At 50.0% G+C, this 21,976-nt stretch overlaps 1 protein-coding gene across 1 annotated transcript in view; it reads right to left on the bottom strand.

Moving 5' to 3' along the window:
- Window positions 1-4,597: 4,597 nt before the first annotated feature.
- The window catches only part of TDRD9 (tudor domain containing 9), a 2,559,831-nt gene continuing 2,542,452 nt past the window's right edge, over window positions 4,598-21,976 (bottom strand). Inside the window, exon 36 of the mRNA XM_069638191.1 lies at window positions 4,598-4,906. Within this exon, the coding sequence (XP_069494292.1) occupies window positions 4,811-4,906 (96 nt within the window). The 3' untranslated portion in view covers window positions 4,598-4,810. The remainder of the gene's footprint in view (window positions 4,907-21,976) is intronic.

The raw sequence follows: 21,976 nt of genomic DNA, 5'->3' as shown, positions 1-21,976 counted from the left end.
TTATCTCGGTACATAAGGATTGGATTGCCAACAAAATGGCCGCCCAGCTATCCTGGGGCTCGGGCAATGGCTGCGAAGGACGGGATGGCCGCTCCACTGGGACCCGTTTGTCGTCGTCGTTGCTATCTTCGATCACATCAGCAGGGACCGTCCCCTGGGATCGAACCTTCTCGAACCTCTCGTTGAGGCCTATGGACCTTTCGTTGAGGCCCTTCTCAGTCTTCACTAGTTCCTCCTCAGAGGCTGATTCCGAGTCTGTAATGGCCGCCGCCCTCCCTCTTTTTCAGCCGGGGGCTTCACGGGGGTCTTAGCGATGGGCTGGAAAGAGGATTCCCTCCGTGGTGGCAGGGATACTCTGGGCCCAGAGGCCGTTTCCATTGGCGTAGTCTCAGCCGGCTCCACCAGGTTCGCAGCAAACACTTCGGTAGAGGCCTTAGCCGGGTGGATCAAAGCCCTCACCACCGTAGGTGCGTCCTGGGCCTTTGCCTTGGGGGGAGGGTCAGCACCTCGCTCCCCCTTCGAGATCGACCGGGTCCGCTCCAGCGGCCTACCTGGGTTCTCAGACTTCCTCTTCCCCGAACCAGAGCACTGGCTCGTGGTCGAACGTGCCGGGGAAGTAACGCCCTGCTTGGCAACCGAAGAGCCCGACCTTTTGGCGCTGCCGCAGCCCGCGGACTCGCAATGCTTGGCCTTCTGTTGGGCCCCCGTCGTTGGGGTGCCCTCAAAGGATTTAGAAGCCCGCTCAGACTTCTTCGCCTTCTCACTTGCTGTGCCCTTCTCCAGCCAGGTGGCGAGGCGGGAACGACGATCTTGTTTGGTCCGTTCCGAAAGGTTCTTGCAGAACGCACAGTCCTTCTCCACGTGCGTCTTGCCCCATGGAGGCAGTAGAGACATCGCGAATGCTCGTCCTCCTTGAAAACATTATATAATCCGCATCCAGGGCAGTTCCTGAACAGCTTGGATCCGGGCGTCGAGCTCCCCTTGTCCTGGGCCATGTCCATTGAGGTAGGCCGCAGATCTTCCGGAATCCTCCAAGTGTAAACTCGACGAAAACTTCACCCTTGAGGGGCGTAGAAGAATTTCGAAACGGGTCCCCGGTATCGGAAGTAGAAACGGTGGAGCTTGAGGCTCGATTAAACCGAAAAAAATTGAAATTCTCCTGAAAAAGCGTGAAAACGCAGTAAAAAAGAGCTAAACACGAGGACTCCCAACACTTGAGCATGCGGTAAAAATCTGAGGATGGCCCGCACCTAGTGTACTGGTGGCTAAAGTTATGGGAACTGCTAGGTTTAGAAAAACGTACGGCAGTGGTGGAGGGGAAACTCTCGAGATTCCGGAAAATATGGCGCCCCTTTCTAGACTTTGTATCTGATAAGGAACATATGTATTTTCAACCGCAACTCTTAAAGCACTTTATGAATTGTTGAATTGCTGATGATCACATTAAATTTGTATTTGCACGCATTAGATGGAGAAAGCAGCAGCAGTAACCCATGACCACATTAACTATGTATTTGCACGCTTTAGGTGGTGGAAATGCAGAAGCAGTAACTGTGATTATGTATTCTGATATCTCCCACCCCCAAATGAATTTATGGATTAATCTGATTTACAAGGAGATAATTGACCCAATCAACTCAACTTAGTGAACAAATGCCTTTTTTAATTTTTATTTTCTTTTTTTCATTCTCTCTTTCATTACACATAAATGAATGACCGAGAAACTATGAATTGTACACTTTATTACTCAACGCTGTGATTTATGTTGAATACATGGAATGTTGAAGAATTGTTGAGATGTGAAGGTTTAACTAAGTTGTACAAAATGAATTTCTACATTGTTAATGGTTATATCGTTTTTACACTGAAAACTAATAAAAATATCGAAACAAAAAAAAAAATCTGAGGATGGCTGAAATCTGAGGATGGCTGCCAGAGGCGGGGCTTATGGAGAGGGCAGTCATTGGCTGGGGGCAGTATGACCCAGAGATCAGTGATTGGTTACTACTAAAGACAGATCAGAAACGAAACTGATACTGATTTTTTCTTTACCGAGGATTCCCAGCCTGACGGCGGGGAATATTCATGAGCATGTGAATCCATGCCAGACCCCATGCTGGAGAATTACTATTTACAGATAGTCGGGCGCACACCAGCGTCCCGACTGCCGGCCACCCCCGTTTAAAAAGATTGCGCTAAACACAAAAGGATGTCCTTGCACCACGCGCAATGATCCCATTACGACTAACCTGTGAATACAGCACCACTGGGTCGCCTGTGGGCAATTCCTAACAAAACGCCTTGTTGATGTCTTACAGGACTTGAGATACGCATGGCCACAGCCGCATACATCAAAAGATCCGGCTGACAGCCTGCACGCCAGAACCTATATAAGGTAATCACCAGTAGCCAATATATGTCTCTATATAGCCAAAATAGCCACATGACTGTTCAGATATTAGTTCATCAATTAAATTGGTTAAAATCAATAGAAAGCACTTTAGAATAAGATTAACCAAAAGGAATTATAGTGAGCTCAAGACCTAAAACCCATTTCGGTTTTATTTCTCTTAGGTAGATGGGATGATGGCGTCTGCGACCCTCCCCAACCCTTGATCTCATTGAGACAAAACTAAAATCACGGTCCTGAAGAAGATAACTAGCCTTCATCGAAACCGGTCGACCACTTTTTAACCAAGGATATTCCAGAAACCAACCAGGGATACCCCGTGAACTAGACCATACAACTTTGTACTATGGATGAAGTTCCTTGTTTTTAAAATTTCTTCTATGAACATTTCATTTGATATTCAAATAACCATCGAGTGATCTACAACTCGGGACCACACACTTCCTATGAAGGTCAATACAAGAAAAACAGTTCCTCTCTGAAAGGGGGTCCCAAGTTCTTTTGAAACAACACAACTAACTCCGAAATTGGCGGCAGTCCCATACACCCCACGCCTAAGGACAGAAGTCTGCACATACTATGAGGAATCTCCTGTGAAAATTGTCCTTTGAGGTCGCCCATTAAATGGTACCAGAATAATGATCAGCCTCCACAGGGGGAGGGATACCACTTCTCGCCATCCAGTGTCCCACTCCCTTAAAAAACCCCACCCAGGTAATCCTCCCGCACTGGTCGACCCCAGGGATCTGGCTCCAAACGCGATGGCCGTGTCCTAACCACCTGGATGACAAATGCCCGGGGGCTAGTGGGCGAGACACCTTCTGGTTTCTCAGCGCAGATATGGTGGATGTCGGTGTCAATCGCAGTCGAGACGCTGCAGCACCGACATCCTTGGATGCACAGGGTTGATCTGGCTTCCATTGGACCTCTTTCGGTGTCAAAAGATTTGTCGGTTGAGGGGCACTAGAGGAGTCAGACAGGTCAAGCACCGCTCTTGGCTCCAAAGTCTGCTGCGTGTGGAGGTGTGGTGGTGTGTGAGGGGGATAGCCACGCAGACTGCAGCATGTTTTTGAAACATGTCAAGCATAGAGGACTTGAAATCATCCCACTCTTGGTGGGTGGTAGGGCCCTGCCGCCAGCTTACCTTTATCCATTGACGAATCGTAGTCCCGACGCTGCCGGTGACGCCTTTTCTTCTTTCGGGACGCGGAAGAATGGCTCTTTGAGTGGGGCTGTTTCTTCTTCCCCCTATGTTCTTTTTCAGGGGTGTGCCCCTCCGTTTCGGCCTGCATAGACCGAACAGTCAACCACATTGGTGTTTTATAGGACAGTCGACCAAGAGCGAGTTTAGCTGCTGGACTGCGAAGGTATTTGGGCTGCATTTTGACCCACAACAGACACCAGTCAGTCCCGTGACCCATGCCAAGGCACCAGAGAGACAACTTGTGTGGGTCAGTGATGGACACCTTGGTGCTACAGTCGGAACACTGCTTTACGCCCGATACCTCGTGCCTTGAAACACTTGTGTATAGACCCGTTATAAATGCCATATCCTATCATATCATACCTGAGCGACCGAGGATCTGAAAAAACAATGTTTTCTGACATAAACTTAGAGTGAGTTGAAGACTAGCCCGTATTCCCAAGCAGCGTGTTATCACGTGGAAAAAAAGAACCGAGGTGTGGGGCGTAGTGACTAGGTATTTATACGATGCCCGACGTCACGTCCAGAGCTGAAGACCAGATGCTGAGCAAGACAGATAGACGGTTGACAGCCGTGGTCCACTACGCCCCCTGTTGAAAAATTTCCAAAGCAGCACAGCTGGAGGGAACATCAGATGAGGAATCTGCGGTAGAAAGGCAATCCATTGAAAAACACTATTTTTAACCATATAACCAGTAAAACACTGATAAATGGCAAAAAAGGTTTTAGCTCAAATCTTAAGGTAAAATAAAAATGTTTAAATGAACACAAGAACATTCTTTGCTGACACTTTGCCCACAACGAAAAAAAGCAAAGTGAGAACTACAGCAACCTGCGCTGTCCCAATACTGTAACTCGAACAGTTTCAGTTCCATGTTCTGTGAATTCTAACCTTTGAACGCTTTCAACAATATTTACTCGTTGTTTAAACCTGCAAAAGAACATGTATTATTGACAAAGCAGAATTCAAATCAACACAGAGGCCAGTGGTAGTGCATTTTTATCAAATACAAATCTTTCTATAGCTACAGATCTCTACAACATTGAAACGTGGTCAAGCTTTTTAGCAGAACATGAAAAAAGGATGAATAAGTAACAACCCTTCAGAATAATTTGCATTGTAGATTTTTTTCTTTCATGCAATTATAAAATGGCTTTTGCCCATTTGACTTGGTTTCAGTCGCACAGCAAATTATTCAGGGATTTAACACAATCAGATTATGAAGCTGGTAAAGGATGGCATTCTTTCCAATGTTCTTCTGCCCTGGCGAGATGAGCAGCATAGGGTCCACCTATGGAAACCAGAGGAAAGACACTTTAGGCGATCTTAAGGCAATAACAGGCACAGGAAAACAAAGACATCACACTTATTGGACGACTGAACACTTAATATTGGAGAACAGTGAATCAAACCACATGCCTACAATTTAAGCCTCTAAGGTTTTTGTTTATTTATTGGGTATTTATAAAGAGCAAGGAATGGGCGTTGGGAGGGTCCCAGTCTCCGTTCCTTCTACCTGTGCCTGGGTGAACTAAGTGAGTACCACATTTTCTTTCCCCAATACCTGTATTACACAATGCAGGCCCGTTTCTATTTGTCCCGTAGGACTAAATCACCCAGAAGACGTGGTGGTGGAGGAGAGGGTCACCAGCCCAACAGGGAGAGAGGCAGTGGGAAAATGCAGGATTGCAGAGTAATCCGCAAAGTAAACCGCCAATCTCAGTGCACTCTCGGACAGTGACAGTTATCTTAGATTCAGATTCAGCAGGACCGCGCATTAATCCAGCACTGTACACGCCTAATGAAACACAAACTGCAGAAGTATTCTTACCTTCAGCATGGCCAAAGAGTTATCTCATATCAAACTGGCACTTCAGGGGCCCTGTTCGGCCCGTATACGGATTTGGACATGGATTGCATTTTCAGCTGACCCAAAAACCGGTGGACCCGTGTGCGGAAATTGGTTAGGGTTAAAGTCCACTACATCAGTTTGCTTACTTGTAACCCAACCCTTGGGGAGTAGAAAGCCAGCGGTTGGTCTGGTGAACCAGCAGAGAGGGAGAACCAATAGATGGGAACGAGGGAAGATACAAAGGGGCACCGGCAACAGAAAGGTGTGGGTTGTTCGGTGGGGTCAAAGGAGGAGAAGGAGAACCAAAAGACCAAGCAGAGAAAAAAATGGTGCTGAAGAGCATAGAGGAGGATTGCTGAAAGAGTGTGCAAGGTGTGGTATTGGTTGGTGGAAGAAAGTGGTACTTTGTGTGAGCACACATACAAGGTTTATGAGTGGGACTAGCAGCAAGAGAGTAGGAAGTGAAACAGTGAGGGGGAGATGACTGGGAGAGTGAAAGGGGAGTGACTGAAGGAGTAGTAGAGTGGAGATTAGTAGTGTGGGAAGAAGAGGGGAGAGTTGTAGAGAATGGGGGGGTTGGAGTAAGACTAAATAGACAGGGAGCAAGATAGGGAGAGAACAAAGGGAGAGAAAGGATAGAACATCAGGGCAAGGAGTACAAGAATGTGCAAGGAAAGGACTAAGCGAGACTAAGTGTCTGGAAGGCACATCTTGTATTAATTGTATTGTGTGACCTAGGTTAGGATTCACCTAAACTGTTCCCAGAGGGGGAGAAAGGGAAAGGGTGTTTGTCTGTCCCTTAGGCCATACCCAGCCACGCAGTAGGGGTTACCAATCTCTAGGGACCATAATGTGGTTAAGGGGTGCCTGGACTAGAGGGCACAGACTAGGAGAGACGAGAGAGTCGGGCGACCTTTAGTGAACTTCTTCTCAATTCCTTCAATGAAAACCCTTGTACTATCTTTGAGAGATGGTGTGTTCTTGAGGCCATCTGTGACAATATCCACAGGAAATGTTAATGGTGAGAAAGGAGAAATGACCCTTACCTTAATGTTCTTTCTATGGATTCTTCTCCCGCAGATTCCTCATCATAGATATCCATCTCCTCAGCTTCGCTGTTGGGAAACTTTTCGCCAGAAGGCGCAGTGGACCTTGACTCGGCCGTTGATCCTTCTTGTCTGGCTCTCGATCATCGGATCTGGACGTGATGTTAGGTGTCATATATACCACATCACTAGGCCCCATGCTTCAGTTCCTTTAAATATTTCCTGTTGCTCTTCAATGCTGCAGATGAAAAGGCACTGGAGGAGGCTAACCAGCCATTAGAACATTAACAAGGGTACACCCCAACAGGTTGAACCCACAACAATGTGTGAAGAAAACCCTTTTTTAAATTTTAAGACAAACAGTGATCCCAGAACCAACACCAGAAGCTTTCTTGTTTGGACAGAAACGACAACCCACAGAACTTTCTGAGCGGGGATGGATGGAAGGGTCGATGAGGAATCTGCAGGAGAACAATCCATAGAAAGTACATTACGGTAAGGTAATTTCTGCTTCAATGGATTACTTTTCTCCCGTAGATTCCTCATCATGATAGACTTCCCAAGCAGTTAGGATATCGGGGGAGGGCATAAAGATTTAAACCAGTAGATTCTGTAGAGCCGCCCTACCAAACCTAGCATCAGCTCACTGTGCAACGTCCAAGGCATAGTGCTTGGTGAACAACAACGGCCGATCAAGTAACCGCAATACACGACGAAGACAAATTCTAGTCATAATTCAAAAGGAAGCATATGGGCCCAAAAAAAAATGAATAAAAATTACATTCATATGCAATAACAAAGACTAGAAACCACAACAACATTTCAGTGGCTCTACCAAAAGCGACAAGATCAATGACTGGAGCTAGTTAATCGGTGCTCTGAATTCCAATCTCTCAAGCAAACGCCCAACTAAAATCTTACATACAACGCTACAAATGGGCTCGTGGATTACACAAGGTTACACTCACTTGATGGGTGCTTCCTCTAATGTCCTCAATTTGCTAGACATAATATGTCTTCAAAAGACTTGGCTTCAAATGCCTTGGAGTGTCGAATGTTATGAAATAGCAATTAATCCACCAATAAAACAGTCAAAAGGTCACCCAATGTCTGGCCTAATTACCTTGATTAAAATCAAAAGTGGTTACCAAATTTTGGATACCTGTAACCACTCTCCGTACATACAAACTACTTGCATAGAACAAATAAAGGTTACATAAAAAAATGCACAACAGATACACATAATCAATGTGTACTGGCAACACCGGGCGGCGGGATCATGGACCTCCCTTGATAATATTTGCGAGATGCTGGACAGAATAATGTCTACTGTGGCGAGTTCAAACATTATCTTGTGTGGAGCTTTAAATATGGAATGTATTAAGCGAGAGATGAGCAAAAAGATGGGTACAGTGAAAACAGAGTCTATTAACCACATTGAGAGTGTTTGGTTAGAGGAATTGGAAGCTAGAGGTACGCTATTACTCTATAGCAATATTGCTGGAGATATTCCATCGCAAGCGACCTGGCAACGGCATAGCCAACAATCTGTGCTGTACTACTTCTTTGCATTTTAACATTTTGCTAGGAGAGTATGCAACCATATTCTTTAAATTGGGGTAGAAGCCCAGCCTGTGCAGTAGTAGCAGATGTCTTCCAGATGAGACAAAACTTGCCCTGCCGACTTCCCTCGGATCAGCCGGTCGTCCAGGAATGGAAATAGATGCACCCTGGATTTCCTGAGGTGAGCCGCAACTGCTGCCATCAGCTTGGTCAAGACCCTTGGCATTTCCAACATAGAGGTCTTAAAACTCTTCCACTCGTCAGCCCCGCCAAGGGCTTACCTCATTCTGGCGAAGAGCTGGACCTGCGTCGATGGCAGTGGTGCCGCTTCTTCCTTAAGGAAGATGAGGTATGGCTCCTGGAATGGGATCGTTTCTTGGTCTTCTTACGATGTCGACCTTTCCCCTTAACGGGGTGGGCCCCTCAGCCTCGGCCTACGAGCACCAGAACAGAGACTGAGCTGGAGACTTGGCTACAGTTCAGCCCAAAGCCAGTTTCCCGGCACTCTCACGTAGGGATTTCGGGCGGCATCTTTGCACACGATACGCAGGCATCCGTGTCAAGACTAGCACCCAGATACCATACACAGACGTCATGGGGGACGGTCAGACATTTTGGCCTTGCAATCACAGCATCGCTTGAAGCCCGAAACCCTGTGGGACAGCACATTGAGTTTTTTATGAAAAAGCATACAAAGTACAATAAGAACATTGAGTAAACTTGAGTCGTGTTCCCGATGCAGCGTGAAAGCGGACGGAAAAAAGGAACTGAAGCATGGGGCGTAGTGACGTTGTATATATACGACACCGGACGTCACGTCCGGAACTGACGATCGAGAGCCAGGCAAGATGGATCGACAATCGAGTAAAGGTCCACTATGGCCCAGGGTGAAAAGTTTCTGAACAGCGAAGCAGAGGAGATGGATATCCATCATGAGGAATCTGCGGGAGAAAAGCAATCAATTGAAACAATGTCATGCAAAAGAAAAGTGTCAACAAGTAGGTATACGACTGAGAAGTTACAAACAAATATATACAACGTAGTAAGATAGAATCTTGGTCCGAGCTGTCCTAGCTTAAGATGGGTCATCAAGTCCAAAAATCCCATCACATCAAATCCAAACACCTGCACTCCAAGTATCCATGTGGTTAGAAAATGGATGCGTGCATCAAGTATACCCATTTCTAAGAAACAGTTAAAGGAAGTGAAGAGAAAAAGGGAAATGAGAAACCTTTTCAAAGAATGATAATTAGATGTAATTCAACGTGACTTTATTGTAAACAGTAGCATATGTCGTTACAGTAAACTAAGGCAATACAAATAAATTAAGGCATCACAATTAAAACAAAAAGTCAAAAAAGTGCAAACCAATATGAATCAACTTGAAACCAACAGAGTAATAACCTGCGATTAAAACAGAGTATCTACATATGCGGCTTCCCAGCATGGGTCATGGGATACCACAGGCAGGAAAGGTAAAGAGAAGAAAAGAAAAGAGAAAAGACTGGAATGGAAAAAATAATCACTTCATGGAAGCCATTTCTTCTGCATTCCCATTAGTGTTGAATTTCAAATTCCTTCTATTGGTCAAAACAAAATGTAATTACATTCAGGTGGACAATATTTCCATTTTCTTTCGATACATTTGAACATAAATTTGCATGTAGTTTCAATCAAAAAAGGGGATGAATTCCGCGTTCTTCCCCTTTCTTTCCCATTTGGGTAAGTTGCGGGGGTCAGGGGAGGAGCGATGGGGGGGGTTAAAATTGTGAGGGTCTGCCGACGTGAAACGATGTGTGAGAGAGGAACTGGTTACTCCTGAACGTACAGTCCCTGTTGAGGTTCCGTTTTCGCGGTGCTAAGTAATTTGTGCCGCCTTTCTCAGGGCTCAGGTTAGAAGACCCTGTTAAAAACATGTATAGATGTGTAAAGTTAATGCAGTCCAGGTGGTGCTTGGATTGCTAAGCACAATAAATGTGACCTCTATAGAGTGGTGGATCACTTACCCTACGGTTAGAAACCCATACTTCGCCCCACCGGGGAGAAAGGCACTGCAGATTGTGGATCAGCGCTGACGTGCTAGTGAGGGAGCTCCTCCCAGGTGGGTCGTGTGGGGGCCGATCTTGGCATCTGTGGGTCTGTGCCAGGGGAGGTTGAGCAGTCCTGTAATGTGCGCTCCTGCAAGGACAGAGAACAGAATACCTGATCAGTGCCAAGTGTGCAAATTAACAGTGTGTGTTCTGTTGTGCAGGGCGAAAGGTCAATGTGTAGTGCTGCCGGAGGGACTGGCTGCCCAAAAGTATGCCTGCTCCGTAATCTGGCTGGATGTGGGGGGTCAATGGGGTAGAGTGCCAGTAATTATCTGCAGAGTCAAGGATGCAGTGTGGCGCTTTAGCCGGTGCTTCTCTGCCCGTCGTCGTCTCGGCTGGTAACTGCAGAGTGTTAGAACAGTAGTCCTGGCAACCGGCATCCAACATGCTTGTAAGAGTCTAATAGGAGCAACGTGCTGCCGCTGTCACGTTGTTGCCATGGTGCCATGGACACTTATTGAAGTCCCCAAAATGGAGGGGGAGGGAGTAGGGGATCGGACAACTGTGCGGGACGCACACGTAATTCAAGGAAAAGAGTCATGTGTGGTCGGAAGGGAAAAAGGGGATAGAATCCCTGTGTGTAGTCTGTGACCGTCTCTACTGCCAACTGCGTGGCAGGAGGATGATTGTACAGGGAATCGGTGCCTGGCAGGCTCCCAAAGTGTTGGTTGGGGCGAGATATAGCAGCTGCATGTGGTGGGAGCTTCGCTGCTATACTCTGAGAAGAGGTATCAAATCCCAACTGTCATGTGGCTCTCTCTATGTGGGACATTTATGGACCAGCCGGGGCAGCTGCTATAAATTCTAAGGTAGGATGTAGAGGCAGCTCCCTGGTGCCATGTAACTCAATACTGAAGTCAGGCAGATGCAATGTAATAAAGATTAATGAAGCCTGGCGGATGCAATGTGGTAAAGTAGTGTTTAGCCAGTACATGGTATTACGCTGGACGGATCGACGATCGAGTCGAGGTGCACTAGGCCCCCTGGTGAACATTTCCAAACAGCAAAGCTGAGGAGATAGAAATCTATCATGAGGACTCTGCTGGAAAAAAGCAATCAATTGAAACAAGGTTATGCAAAAGAAAAGTGTTCAAGAAATGATGTCAGGATATTCAAGATGTTGGCCTCCTCTGCCCACGTTTTCAGCCCAGGACAAGGCGGCACACAGAGCTTAGAATAGTTTCTGGCTTCTCTAGCACAAGGATGCAGTTTGAATCTCAGTATCAGGGCCATCTATGTCAAAGTCTCTTTGCCACTCAAAGTATCTTACTTCAGAGGGCCTGATGCGACACAAATTTTCAAAAGTTGCTTTCTCCTCAGGATTCCCATGTTCTTCTTGGGCGATTTTCGATTCACCCCGAGCCCCCCTCTGACAGGCTCAAACCCCCTTTAACACAAAACCATCAATTGATCTCCCTCTGCCAGGATTGGACCAAATTCATGTACTTTTCCAAACTTCCTCTATTTCATCAAGATCGAAGACTTTTGACTGCGAGCAGGATTTTGCTTGATGCATTGCAGGACCACTTCAATTCACATTTATTCTTTCTCTTTCAACTGATCTCCCTCTGCCAGGCTCGGACAAAATGTATCAACTATTATTACTTCTCAGCTGGATACATTACAGAGACCTTTGTTTGAGCACCCACGTGATGCCTGACCACTACGTCAAATGTATTGTAGCTTGCTTCTTCAAAGTTCAATCACTCATCAGCAGTTTAAATTCATTTGCGTCTCTTCTTACGCGCATTTTAACAATGCCCGTTCCAGTGCTCCCCATAAAATATTGCTGCTTGCAACCTTAGCTTCAACACCGACCGGTCTTGTATCGGTTTCCCCAAATCACCAGCTGTGTTGATTTCACTGAAGCAGCTTTGTTCTTGGAGCCAAGGAGAGTACCACAGTTGACGCAGGAGGGCCCGGGTACCTCCGAAACAATGCAGGTTTCTTCAGCCTGGTTTCCTCATCTTACACTTTCTGTTTGAGTCCCTTGTCGAAAAGGTCAATGGAACTTCCCTCCTTGTGACCCCTTCTGTTTCGCAGTCTTTCTCCTCCCACTAAACAGCCATCTGGGAACTGCTTTTTCCTTGTGTACTTTGCCTCGCTCAGAGTGTGCTCTCATGCTCCGCCTTTTATCGGTGTGGAGAAGTGTAATGGAAGTCAGGTGTGAGTGTTGATAATTGCCTGACCATAGTATTGTCAGGTACACGGCTCAGGTGTTAGTCTGTTTTCCCTCAGAGAAGGCTGTTATTGAGAAAGTGTTTGTGTTGTAAAAGGAGGATTGCGGCAAAGGTGGGGTTTAGAGTTCCTAAATATCCTGGATGGGGTAAAGGTGTTACAGGGACAGGGATACCACGCTTCACCATCCAGGGGGCACACTACCTGAAGACCCCTCACCCAGGTGATCCTCCCGCACTGGTCCAACCCCAGGAATGGGGTCCAAAAGCGATGGCTGTGTCCTGGCCACCTGAATGACAGATCCCCAGGGACTAGCGGGTGAGCCACCTTCTGGTTTCTCACAGTACAAACAAAAGGAATCACAAATTATACTTATTTATGACCAAATATCACAATGAAAAATTACTTAACAGGTAGACGTAACACACATCACTAATAATAGTGTTCCCTCTGGCCCGACTGTCTCTGCAGGGCACACCCTGGATGTTCTGATCCCCTCAAACCTCCCCATCTCCAACCCTCTCACCACTCCTCTCTCCTGTAATGACCACTTTCTCCTTTCCTCCCATCTCTCTCTACCGCTCAGGCCAAGATTACCCCACCACTGCCACCTACCTCTAGGGGACATCTGACACATGAAGTGTGTCAGTGAAGGCTTTCGCCGCTACTTTCTCTCCTAATTCCGCACTTTGGCTGAATCATCCTGACACAGCCCTTCCCAACCTACATCTTACTATCTCCGGCACCCTTTAAGTACTTGCCCGGTCATGAGGATCCGCTTGAAGCCCAAATCCTGGGACAACTCTTGATACGACACTGACCTTGTCAACCTGAAACGCAAGTGCAGGGTGGCTGAGTGGAAGGCTACAGGTGCACCCTCTGACAAACTGGCCAGCCGCTTGCTCCAAAGGCACTACAGACTCTGTCTTTGCCAAGAATAGAGCACAGATCCAAGCCATTGTCTCTGCGGCATCTAACAACTCGGCCGAACTCTTCAGAATCTGCAAGGAGCTGGCCAACCCTGCTGCAGTCTATACCTCCCCCTGTTCCCTCCCAGGCCCTCTGCACGACCTTTTAATCACTAACTCAGGACATCCTGTCCACCCTCTCTTCCTCCTCTCCTCCTCTATTCTCTTTCTTTCCCCTGTTCCCCCAGACAATGTTTCTAGACAGGTCTGATCTATGCAAGTCTCGTCAAAACAGGTTCTTCCCGGTTCCTCACGAACCATCAAGGACTACATCGACACACTTGCTCCAGCCCCAGCCAATTTCTGCAATCACTTTTGCCAATGGAACTTTCCCGTCCCCCCTGAAGCACTCCCTTATGCACCCCCTCCTTAAGAAGCACTCTGTCGATCCTTCCTCTCTGGCTAATTATTGCCCGAACTCGATCACGCCTTTCCTGGGCAAACTCTTGGAAAAAGCTGGCCATCTCCCAGCTTAACCTTCATACTGAAGCTACTGGTTGTCTCCATGACCATCAGTCTGGCTTCCGAGCGGCCAAAAGTACAGAAAATGTTCTCCTGAGCATGCGTGAAGACCTGCTCTCCAACCTTGACTCTAACCTTCCTTCTGTCCTCTCGCTCCACGATCTTTCTTCTGATTTCGACACGGTCATCCATGCCACCCTGCTTAAGCGTCTATGTGATAACCTGGGGCGGGGGAAGATCTCTTTCCTCGGCTGGGGCCTCCCTCTGTAACAGCCTTCCTACCTCTATCAAACTTGAGCAGAACAATCTTTCTCTCTTCCTCTCACCTGCTGATGAGCTGTCTGTTCCACGTACTGGTCTCCTGGCTACCCTCGGAATTTGGGTCCAGGTCCCTGCCTGTCGAGTTGAAAAAATAAAAATAAAATCGCACTGCCTCTTGGCTACCCCAGTACTTGTGGTCTGTATCTGTAACCCAACAGTCCCCTCTCTCTGCACTTAACCACCCTGCACTTTCTGATTACCTGCACTTATCCATCGCCACCCCATTTTACACTTCTCCCCTTTCCGGCGCTTGCGCAATCTGTATGACAAAAGGCCTAGTATGATTGTTGTTTTGTCCTCCCTCTGTTTCCCTCTCCTTGTCTTGTTGCACCTAGAAACACTTGTGTACAGGCGCGTTCTAAATGCCTTATCATATCATATATACAGTCACAAGGGTGGGCCATAATACAAATCAAACCACTGTAAAAGGAAGTACAGATTAGATTATGCAATTCAGATCCACAGAGAATTAACCCCAATTTAAAAAGTTCTTCCCCAAGTTGTCTGGGGCATTATGCCCAAAAGTTCAGGAAAAGGTCAGACAGTTTGTGGCGCTGGAAAAAATGAAGATAGGGTCCAGTGAATAGTTCCAAGGGTTAGAGAAAAGTTTATTCCAACTAACAAAAGTATCCCCAACTTTCGGAAGCCTTGCACCAACAAGCTATGGTAAAACCAAAGTATAGTAAAAAGTTTTATAAAAGTTAACAAAACTTTTAAAGGGAGTTTAGGGGCAGGTAAGAACCGCTGTAACTCACCCTCCGTATGCCGATTCTCCACAGGACTTGGCAGGTCAATGGAAGAAGGGTCCAAGGTTGCTTTTCTTGCCATCATTCTCAGTCCTTGATTTGCAGGGGTTGCAGGTTTGAGCAGATCTCCCGATGGTGTTTTTAGCTGGTGCAAGGACTGTCGGCTCAATAATGAAGAAAAATCTGATGCAGGACGCCTCTCGGGAATGGAATATACTCAGGTAAGCTGTTTCGTGTGGTGGTCACCGCAGCATGGCGACGCAAAGGGACTCATTCGTCGCGATCAGACTTTCCTTCCTATCTTGGGTCCCCTTGAAGCTAGGACTCCAAAATGTCGCTGAGCTAAATCTTGTAGGAAAAGCTGAGGATCCCCAAAGCTCCAGGCCTCAACGGGGAACGGCGACATCGGCAGCACGGTAGCCCAAACTTAAGAGCTGGTCAGCCACAGGGCAGTCCCAGGGCACTTCCAAAGGCTATTCTTCACAGATACCGAGCAGACATCAGGAATGGATGTTCCTTCTACTCAAAGGGTCACAGCTCCCCTGCAGAACTGCTGAAGATCGACAGCAAGACAGGGCTCCTCCAGGACAGGAGCAAAAGTTGGTTGCCAGACCTCCTTCAGACTTGTTTCCGGACTCTTCACGGTCTCACAGCTGGAGCGGAGTCTTGGCCTGAAGAGAGGGTGCAGGGGTCGTCTTTTAATCCTAAAAGCCAGGCACAGCTGAAACTCACTGGCCAATAGCAGAACTAGCCCCACACACACACAAGCTGTGGTCCAATTAAGACCACTGGCAGGAGCACTCATGCATAACACTCAGATGCACTGAAACCAATTTGGGGATTGGGACCAGAAAATCCCAGCCCACATCCGGCCAGCAAACACACAGCCCTCCAGTAGCCCGCCAAAAGACTCTGCTTTCCCGGGCACAGGAAGTCCATATAAAATGTTTCCTGGCCTCACAGGCCAAGAAGCAGGCATAAAAACAAGATGGCCAAAGGACAAGCAAAAAGCCTTGTTTTTTATTTTTTTTATTTTGTATATAGTTTATTACAAACTTTTACAACTTTGCATTTGGCTTTATCATCATTAAAATAACCATGATTTCCTTTTAAATCTTGTAAAAATAGTATCCACTTCAGACAAAAACTGGAGGAAGAAACAAGATTTGGAACAAAAACAATTATTTGAAATTAAGATTAAAATTGTCTTCCCTCACAGTAGAACCCACTCAATTTGTTATATAATGTTTCATCAGTAGTTCAATGTTGTTACATTTACTTATCCTGCTTTCACTAATTTACTTTCTGATCTTCCACTGCAAATATCGAATCCCACCATTTTTCTGCATCCAAACCCACTTTTTGTCAAGTACATTCATCAACTGTGTGGTTCTCAGATCCTTTAGATTCGAACAAACGAGAAAGATGTTTCAGAGTTTCTCTCTCTTTGTTACAAAGTCTACATAAGGAACAAGTTACTTACCTGTAACTGTTGTTCTCCAGCATGGGTCTGGCATGGATTCACATGCTCATGAATATTCCCCGTCGTCAGGCTGGGAATCCTCGGTAAAGAAAAAACCAGTATCAGTTTCGTTTCTGATCTGTCTTTCGTAGTAGTAACCAATCACTGATCTCTGCGTCATACTGACCACAGCCAATGACTGCCCTCTACCTAAGCCCCGCCTCTGGCAGCCATCTTCAGATTTGGAAGCACGTTAAGTGGCAGTATGACCAAGTGAAGAGCCGCAGAGGGGTAGGCGGGAGGGTTCGCATGTGAATCCATGCCAGACCCATGCTGGAGAACAACAGTTACAGGTAAGTAACTTGTTCCTTCTCCAGCATGGGGTCTGGCATGGATTCACATGCTCATGAATAAAGAATACATAGCAGTACCCACATGCACAACCACGGGAGGTGGCAAAGGCTCAACATTAAGCATCACATCAAACTCAACATTAAGCAATCTTACCTCCTCCCCAGGCTCACCTCAGGCGAACAGGTTGCGCAGCACTGCTTGGCCGACCCTGGACTCCTCCCTGGAATCCCGATCGACGCAGTAGAATTTTGTGAAGGTGTGCGTCGACCTCCACGTAGCAGCCCTGCAAATGTCCAGCAGGGGCACACCAGATAGGAACGCCGTGGTAGCTGCGATCGCTCTGGTGGAATGTGCTCTCGGACGGCCAGGCAGCGGTCGGTTTGCCAACCGGTGACAGTACATGATACAGCCGGAGAGCCATCTGGAAATGGAAGCCTTCGAGAGAGCCTTCCCCTGATTGACAGGTCCAAAGTTCACAAAGAGTTGTGACGTCTTCCGAAAACACTTCGTGCGGTCCACGTAAAACTTCAGCGCTCTAGCCACATCCAGCGAGTGCAAAGTCCTCTCAGCCGGCGACGAAGGCGACGGGAAAAACACAGGGAACACCAAGGGTTCGTTGAGATGGAAGTCCGACGGCACCTTGGGCATGAAGGAGGGGTGCGTCCTGAGCACCACCCTCGTGTCGTGAAAAGTCAAGAACGGGGCCTTGCAGGAAAGGGCCTGGATCTCTCCCACCCGTCGTGCGGAGGTGATGGCCACAAGAAACGCTGTTTTCCACGACAGGAACTTCAACGGGGCCGAGTGCAGAGGCTCGAATGGAGATCCCATGAGCTTGGTCAGCACCACGTTGAGCTCCCACGCCGGGGCCGGAGCCTTCACCGGCGGGAACGATCTGAACAGTCCCTTCATGAACTCTTTCACCAGACGATGAGACCACAAGGACGTCCGCCCCGTGGTTCTGGTGTATCGGGAGATCGTAGCAAGATGAATCTTGATGGACGCGTGTGCCAGTCCAGCTTTGGCCAGCGTCAACAGGTACGGCAGTACTTGGGGAGCCGTAATCCTTAGAGGGTTAATCTTCTGTGCGTGGCACCAGACAGAGAACCTCTTCCATTTGTGTCCGTAGCATTTAAGAGTCGAGGACGCCCTGGCCTTTGCAAGAACCTCTCTGCAGTCGGCCGGTATGTCGTATCCTCCAAACTCTAGCGTTGCAGGAGCCAGGCCTGCAAGTTCAGCGACTTCGGGTCGTGGTGGAGGATGGCGCCTCCTTCCCTGGAGAGCAGATCCGCGTCCACTGGCAGCTTGATTGACGGGGACGCTGACAAGTCCAGAAGGTCCGGGAACCATATCTGCCTCGGCCACGCAGGTGCGCCGAGGATCATCCTGCATGTGACCTCTTGAGCTGGTTGATGAGCCGGATCAGCAGCGGCAATGGAGGGAACGCATATAGGCACAGGCCCTCCCAGGGGAACGAGAAAGCATCGCCCATGCTCCTCGGCTGGGGGAACCTGCTGGCGAACCTCCGGCACTTGGAGTTCGTCGCTGTCGTGAACAGGTCGATCTGGGGTGTGCCCCACCGCCGGAAGAGGCGATCCACTAGATCCTGCCGTAGTTCCCACTCGTGGCACGAGCGCAGCTCCCTGCTGAGTGAGTCGGCGATGGTGTTTTTTATCCCTGCCAGATGAAACGGCACCAGAAACATCCTTTGGGCGACGGCCCAATGCCACAGGTCCTGTGCCTCCTTGGACAGTGCTGGGGACCTGGTTCCGCCCCGTTTCCTGATGTAAAACATGGTGGTGGTGTTGTCGGTGAAGATCCTCACCACCTTGCCCTTGAGGGACGGAAGGAAGGACCTGAGGGCCCAAAACACTGCACGGAGCTCCAGGACGTTGATATGGAGGGACTTCTCCGTCGGGAGCCAAAGGCCTCTCGCGTGCAGCTTTTCGGTATGCGCTCCCCACCCTTCCAGGGAGGCATCCGTGGTCACCGTCTCCTGGTGGCCTGGGGTCTGGAAGTCCATGCCCGCCGTCAGATGCGCGCGGGTGCCCCACCACCGGATCGCTCGTCGGAAACTCTCGTCGAGTGTGATCCTCTCCTCGAAGCTGCCCGTCGTTTGGATCCAGCGCGCGTCCAGGAACTCCTGCAACAGGCGCATCCGGAGCCTGCACATGGGAATAAGGTAGATGCAAGAAGACATCATTCCGAGGAGGGACTTGATGGACCTCACCTTGGCCGCGTCGGAAACCAACATCCGCTGTACCTTGCCCAGGATGGCCCTGGTCCTTTCCTCCGACGGGGAGGCCAGAAGGGACACTGTGTCGAGCTTCGCTCCCAGAAACAGTGCGTCTTGCGCGGGTACCAGGTGGGACTTGGCGTAGTTCACGGAGAATCCCAGGTCCGTGAGAAGTTGGACGGTCCTTGCCGTGTGCTCCACGGCGAGCTCCCTCGTCTTGGCTCGGATGAGCCAGTCGTCCAGGTAGGGGTAGACGTGGATCCCCTCTCTGCGCAGCTGCGCCGCCACTGGTGCAAGGCACTTGGTGAATACCCTGGGTGCCGACCGTAGACCGAAGGGAAGGGCTCTGAACTGATAGTGACGCCCTTGGACCACGAACCTGAGGAATTTTCGGTGCCCCTTTAGGATGGGAATATGGAAGTAGGCATCCTCCAAATCCAACGACGACAGGAAGTCGCCCTCCTCCAGCTGACCCAGGACGTGCTGGAGGGTGACCATCCGGAACTTCTGTGCCTTGATGAACTTGTTCAGCCGTCATAGGTCTAGGATGGGGCGCCATCATCCCGTCTTCTTCTTCACGAGGAAGTATCTTGAGTAAACTCCGGAGCCCCGAAGCCTCTTTGGGACGAGTTGATTGGCGCCCTTCCTTAGCATCGCCCTTACCTCCCGGAGAAGCTGAGGGACGTGAAGCTCTTTCCTGGCCACAGGGGGGACGCGCGGGCACCTTCTTTGAAACTCGAGCGCGTGGCCCTGGGCTAGGGCGTTCAGCACCCAACGGTCGGTGGAGATGGACTCCCACACGCTGACGAAGCTCGCCAGCCGGCCTCCCACCGGGGTGCTTCGGTGGGGGCCCGACCCCACGGCCGGTTCAATCCTGCTTAGACGAGGCTTTGCCGCCTTGACCTCCTTGGCGACGACGGCGGGGTCCGCCTGACTTGCCTCGTCCCCTGTAAGCTTCCTGAGACGACGAACGGGCCGCTTGACGGTAGGTGGAAAATCCGCCGCCGGAACCTTTGGAGGCGCCCTTGCCTCCGCCGCTCCGAAAGGGCGGCCGCCGTTGCTGGAGAACCCTGAGAGCCCGGGCCGTCTCCGTGTCCGCTTTAATGGCTTGAAGGGAATCGTCCACTGTTTTCCCAAATAGGTTGCCCCATCGAACGGCATGTCCAGGACTCTGGTCTGTACGTCTTGACGGAAGTCAGTAGCCTTGAGCCATCCACGCCGCCTAAGGCACACGCCGTTGCCCAACTGGCGAAATCCAGTGTCGGCGATGTCCGTCGCAATAGTGATGGCGTGGTCCGACGCCACCTCACCTTCCTGCAAGATCTCTAGGGCATCCGCCCTCTTGTCGTCCGGTAGGAAGTCTAGCAGGGGAGCCAGCTTGTACCACAGCTCCCTGTCGTACCGGGCTACGATAGCCAAGGCGTTAGCTGCCTTAATCGTCGTCGCTGCAGACGAGATGACCCTGCGCCCCATCGTGTCCAATTTCTTTCCCTCGCCGTCTGGCGGGGAAGTCGACGTGGAGGCCGCCCCCCCCGCTTTCTTCCTGGCTGCCGCGGAGACGACGGAGTACGGGGTAGGCTGTGCCCGGAGGCACAAGGGGGCCGCGTCCGGGACCCGGTACTTCTTCTCGTACCGGTCTCTTCTAGCCGGCGTCGTGGATGGGTTCTTGAGGAGGGCGAGGCTCTCATCCCAAATATCGTCCAGTAGAGGTACCGCGAGGACCGTCTTCCTCTTGGCCTCGCGCCGTTGATAAAGGAAACCTTCCTTCTTCTTCTCCTCAGGGCAGAGCTGGAAGAGCTCGGATGCCCTGGCGATCATGGAGTGAAAAGATCCAATCTTGTCGGGCGGGGAAGCCCGGGTGGGAGGAGACGACGGCAGATCCTAGTCGTCCGTACCCGTCGCAGCCGTGTCAGTCCCCGTATCATCCCCTCGAGTCGTGGACGGGGAGGAGGGCTGAACGGGGCGCGACGGCTGAAAAGGAGGTGGAGGGTGAATCCTTCTTTTCTTAGGAGGGGGCTGCCCGAAGGGCCTGGTTCCGGGTCCCCCGACGGGAGTGGTTCCTCCACTGGTAACGGCAGTCTCGTCCTTATCTCTGAGCATAAGGACTGTATAGCCAACAAAATGGCCGCCGAGTTGTCTTGCGGCACTGGCAGAGGGGAATCCGACGGGCGGTCAGGGGCCCCGTCGGTACCCTCGACGATGTCGGCGTCTCCTGCGTCGGGATCCCTCCCGACGGGCTGGTCTTCTTCCACGCCAACGCCGTGGCTTAAGACCTCGATCAGTTCTTCCTCAGAGGTTGAGGCCGAATCCACGGCGACCTCCTGCCCCCCTTTTTCTTCTCCGTCGGAGGTTTCACGGGGGTCCTGTCGATGGGCATAAAAGAGGACTCCCTCCGCGGTGGCAGGGAGATTCTGAGCCCCGAGGTCGCCACCACAGGCGTAGCCTCCACAGGCTGAGCCACGGCCGCCGCGACTGTCTCGATAGAGGCCTTGGCCGGATGGATTAAGGCTTTCACCACCCTTGGTGCGCTCACCGCCTTCTCCTTGAGGGGGGGCGGGACACTGCCTCGCTCCCCCTCCGCCTTCGAGCTCGACCGGGGCCTCTCCAGGAGCTTCGCCGGGTGCTCGGCCTTCCTCTTACCCGACCCAGAGCGTTGGCTCGTGGTTGATGGTGCCGGGGAGGGTGCGCCCTGCCTGGTGCCCGTAGAGCCCGACCGTTCGGCGCTCCCGGTGCCAGCGGACTCGCGGTGCTTGGCCTTATGTTGGACCCCCGTCGCCGGGGCGTCCTCAAAGGTCTTAGAAGACCGCTCGGATTTCTTCTTCTTCTTCTTGCCGGACGGGCTCTTCCCTTCCAGCTAGTTGGCGAGACGTTGATGGCGGTCCTTCATGGTCCGATCCGACTTGTTGCCGCAAAACGCACAGTCCTTCTCCACGTGCGTCTTATCTTCATGTAGGCAGTAAAGACAAAAGGAGTGTTCGTCTTCCTTAAAGACATTCTGCAGCTGGCATCCAGGGCAGACCCTGAACAGCTTTCCGGGCGTCGAGCTTCCCTTCTCCTGGGCCATGACCGAGATGGGCCTGAGAAAC

This window comes from Ambystoma mexicanum, chromosome 14, assembly GCF_040938575.1.
Source record: "Ambystoma mexicanum isolate Mex_15411 chromosome 14, UKY_AmexF1_1, whole genome shotgun sequence".
In the NCBI taxonomy this organism is placed as follows: Eukaryota; Metazoa; Chordata; class Amphibia; order Caudata; family Ambystomatidae; genus Ambystoma; species Ambystoma mexicanum.
The sequence above is the reverse complement of the archived record's forward strand: the minus strand, read 5'-3'. Positions and strand labels throughout refer to the sequence as shown.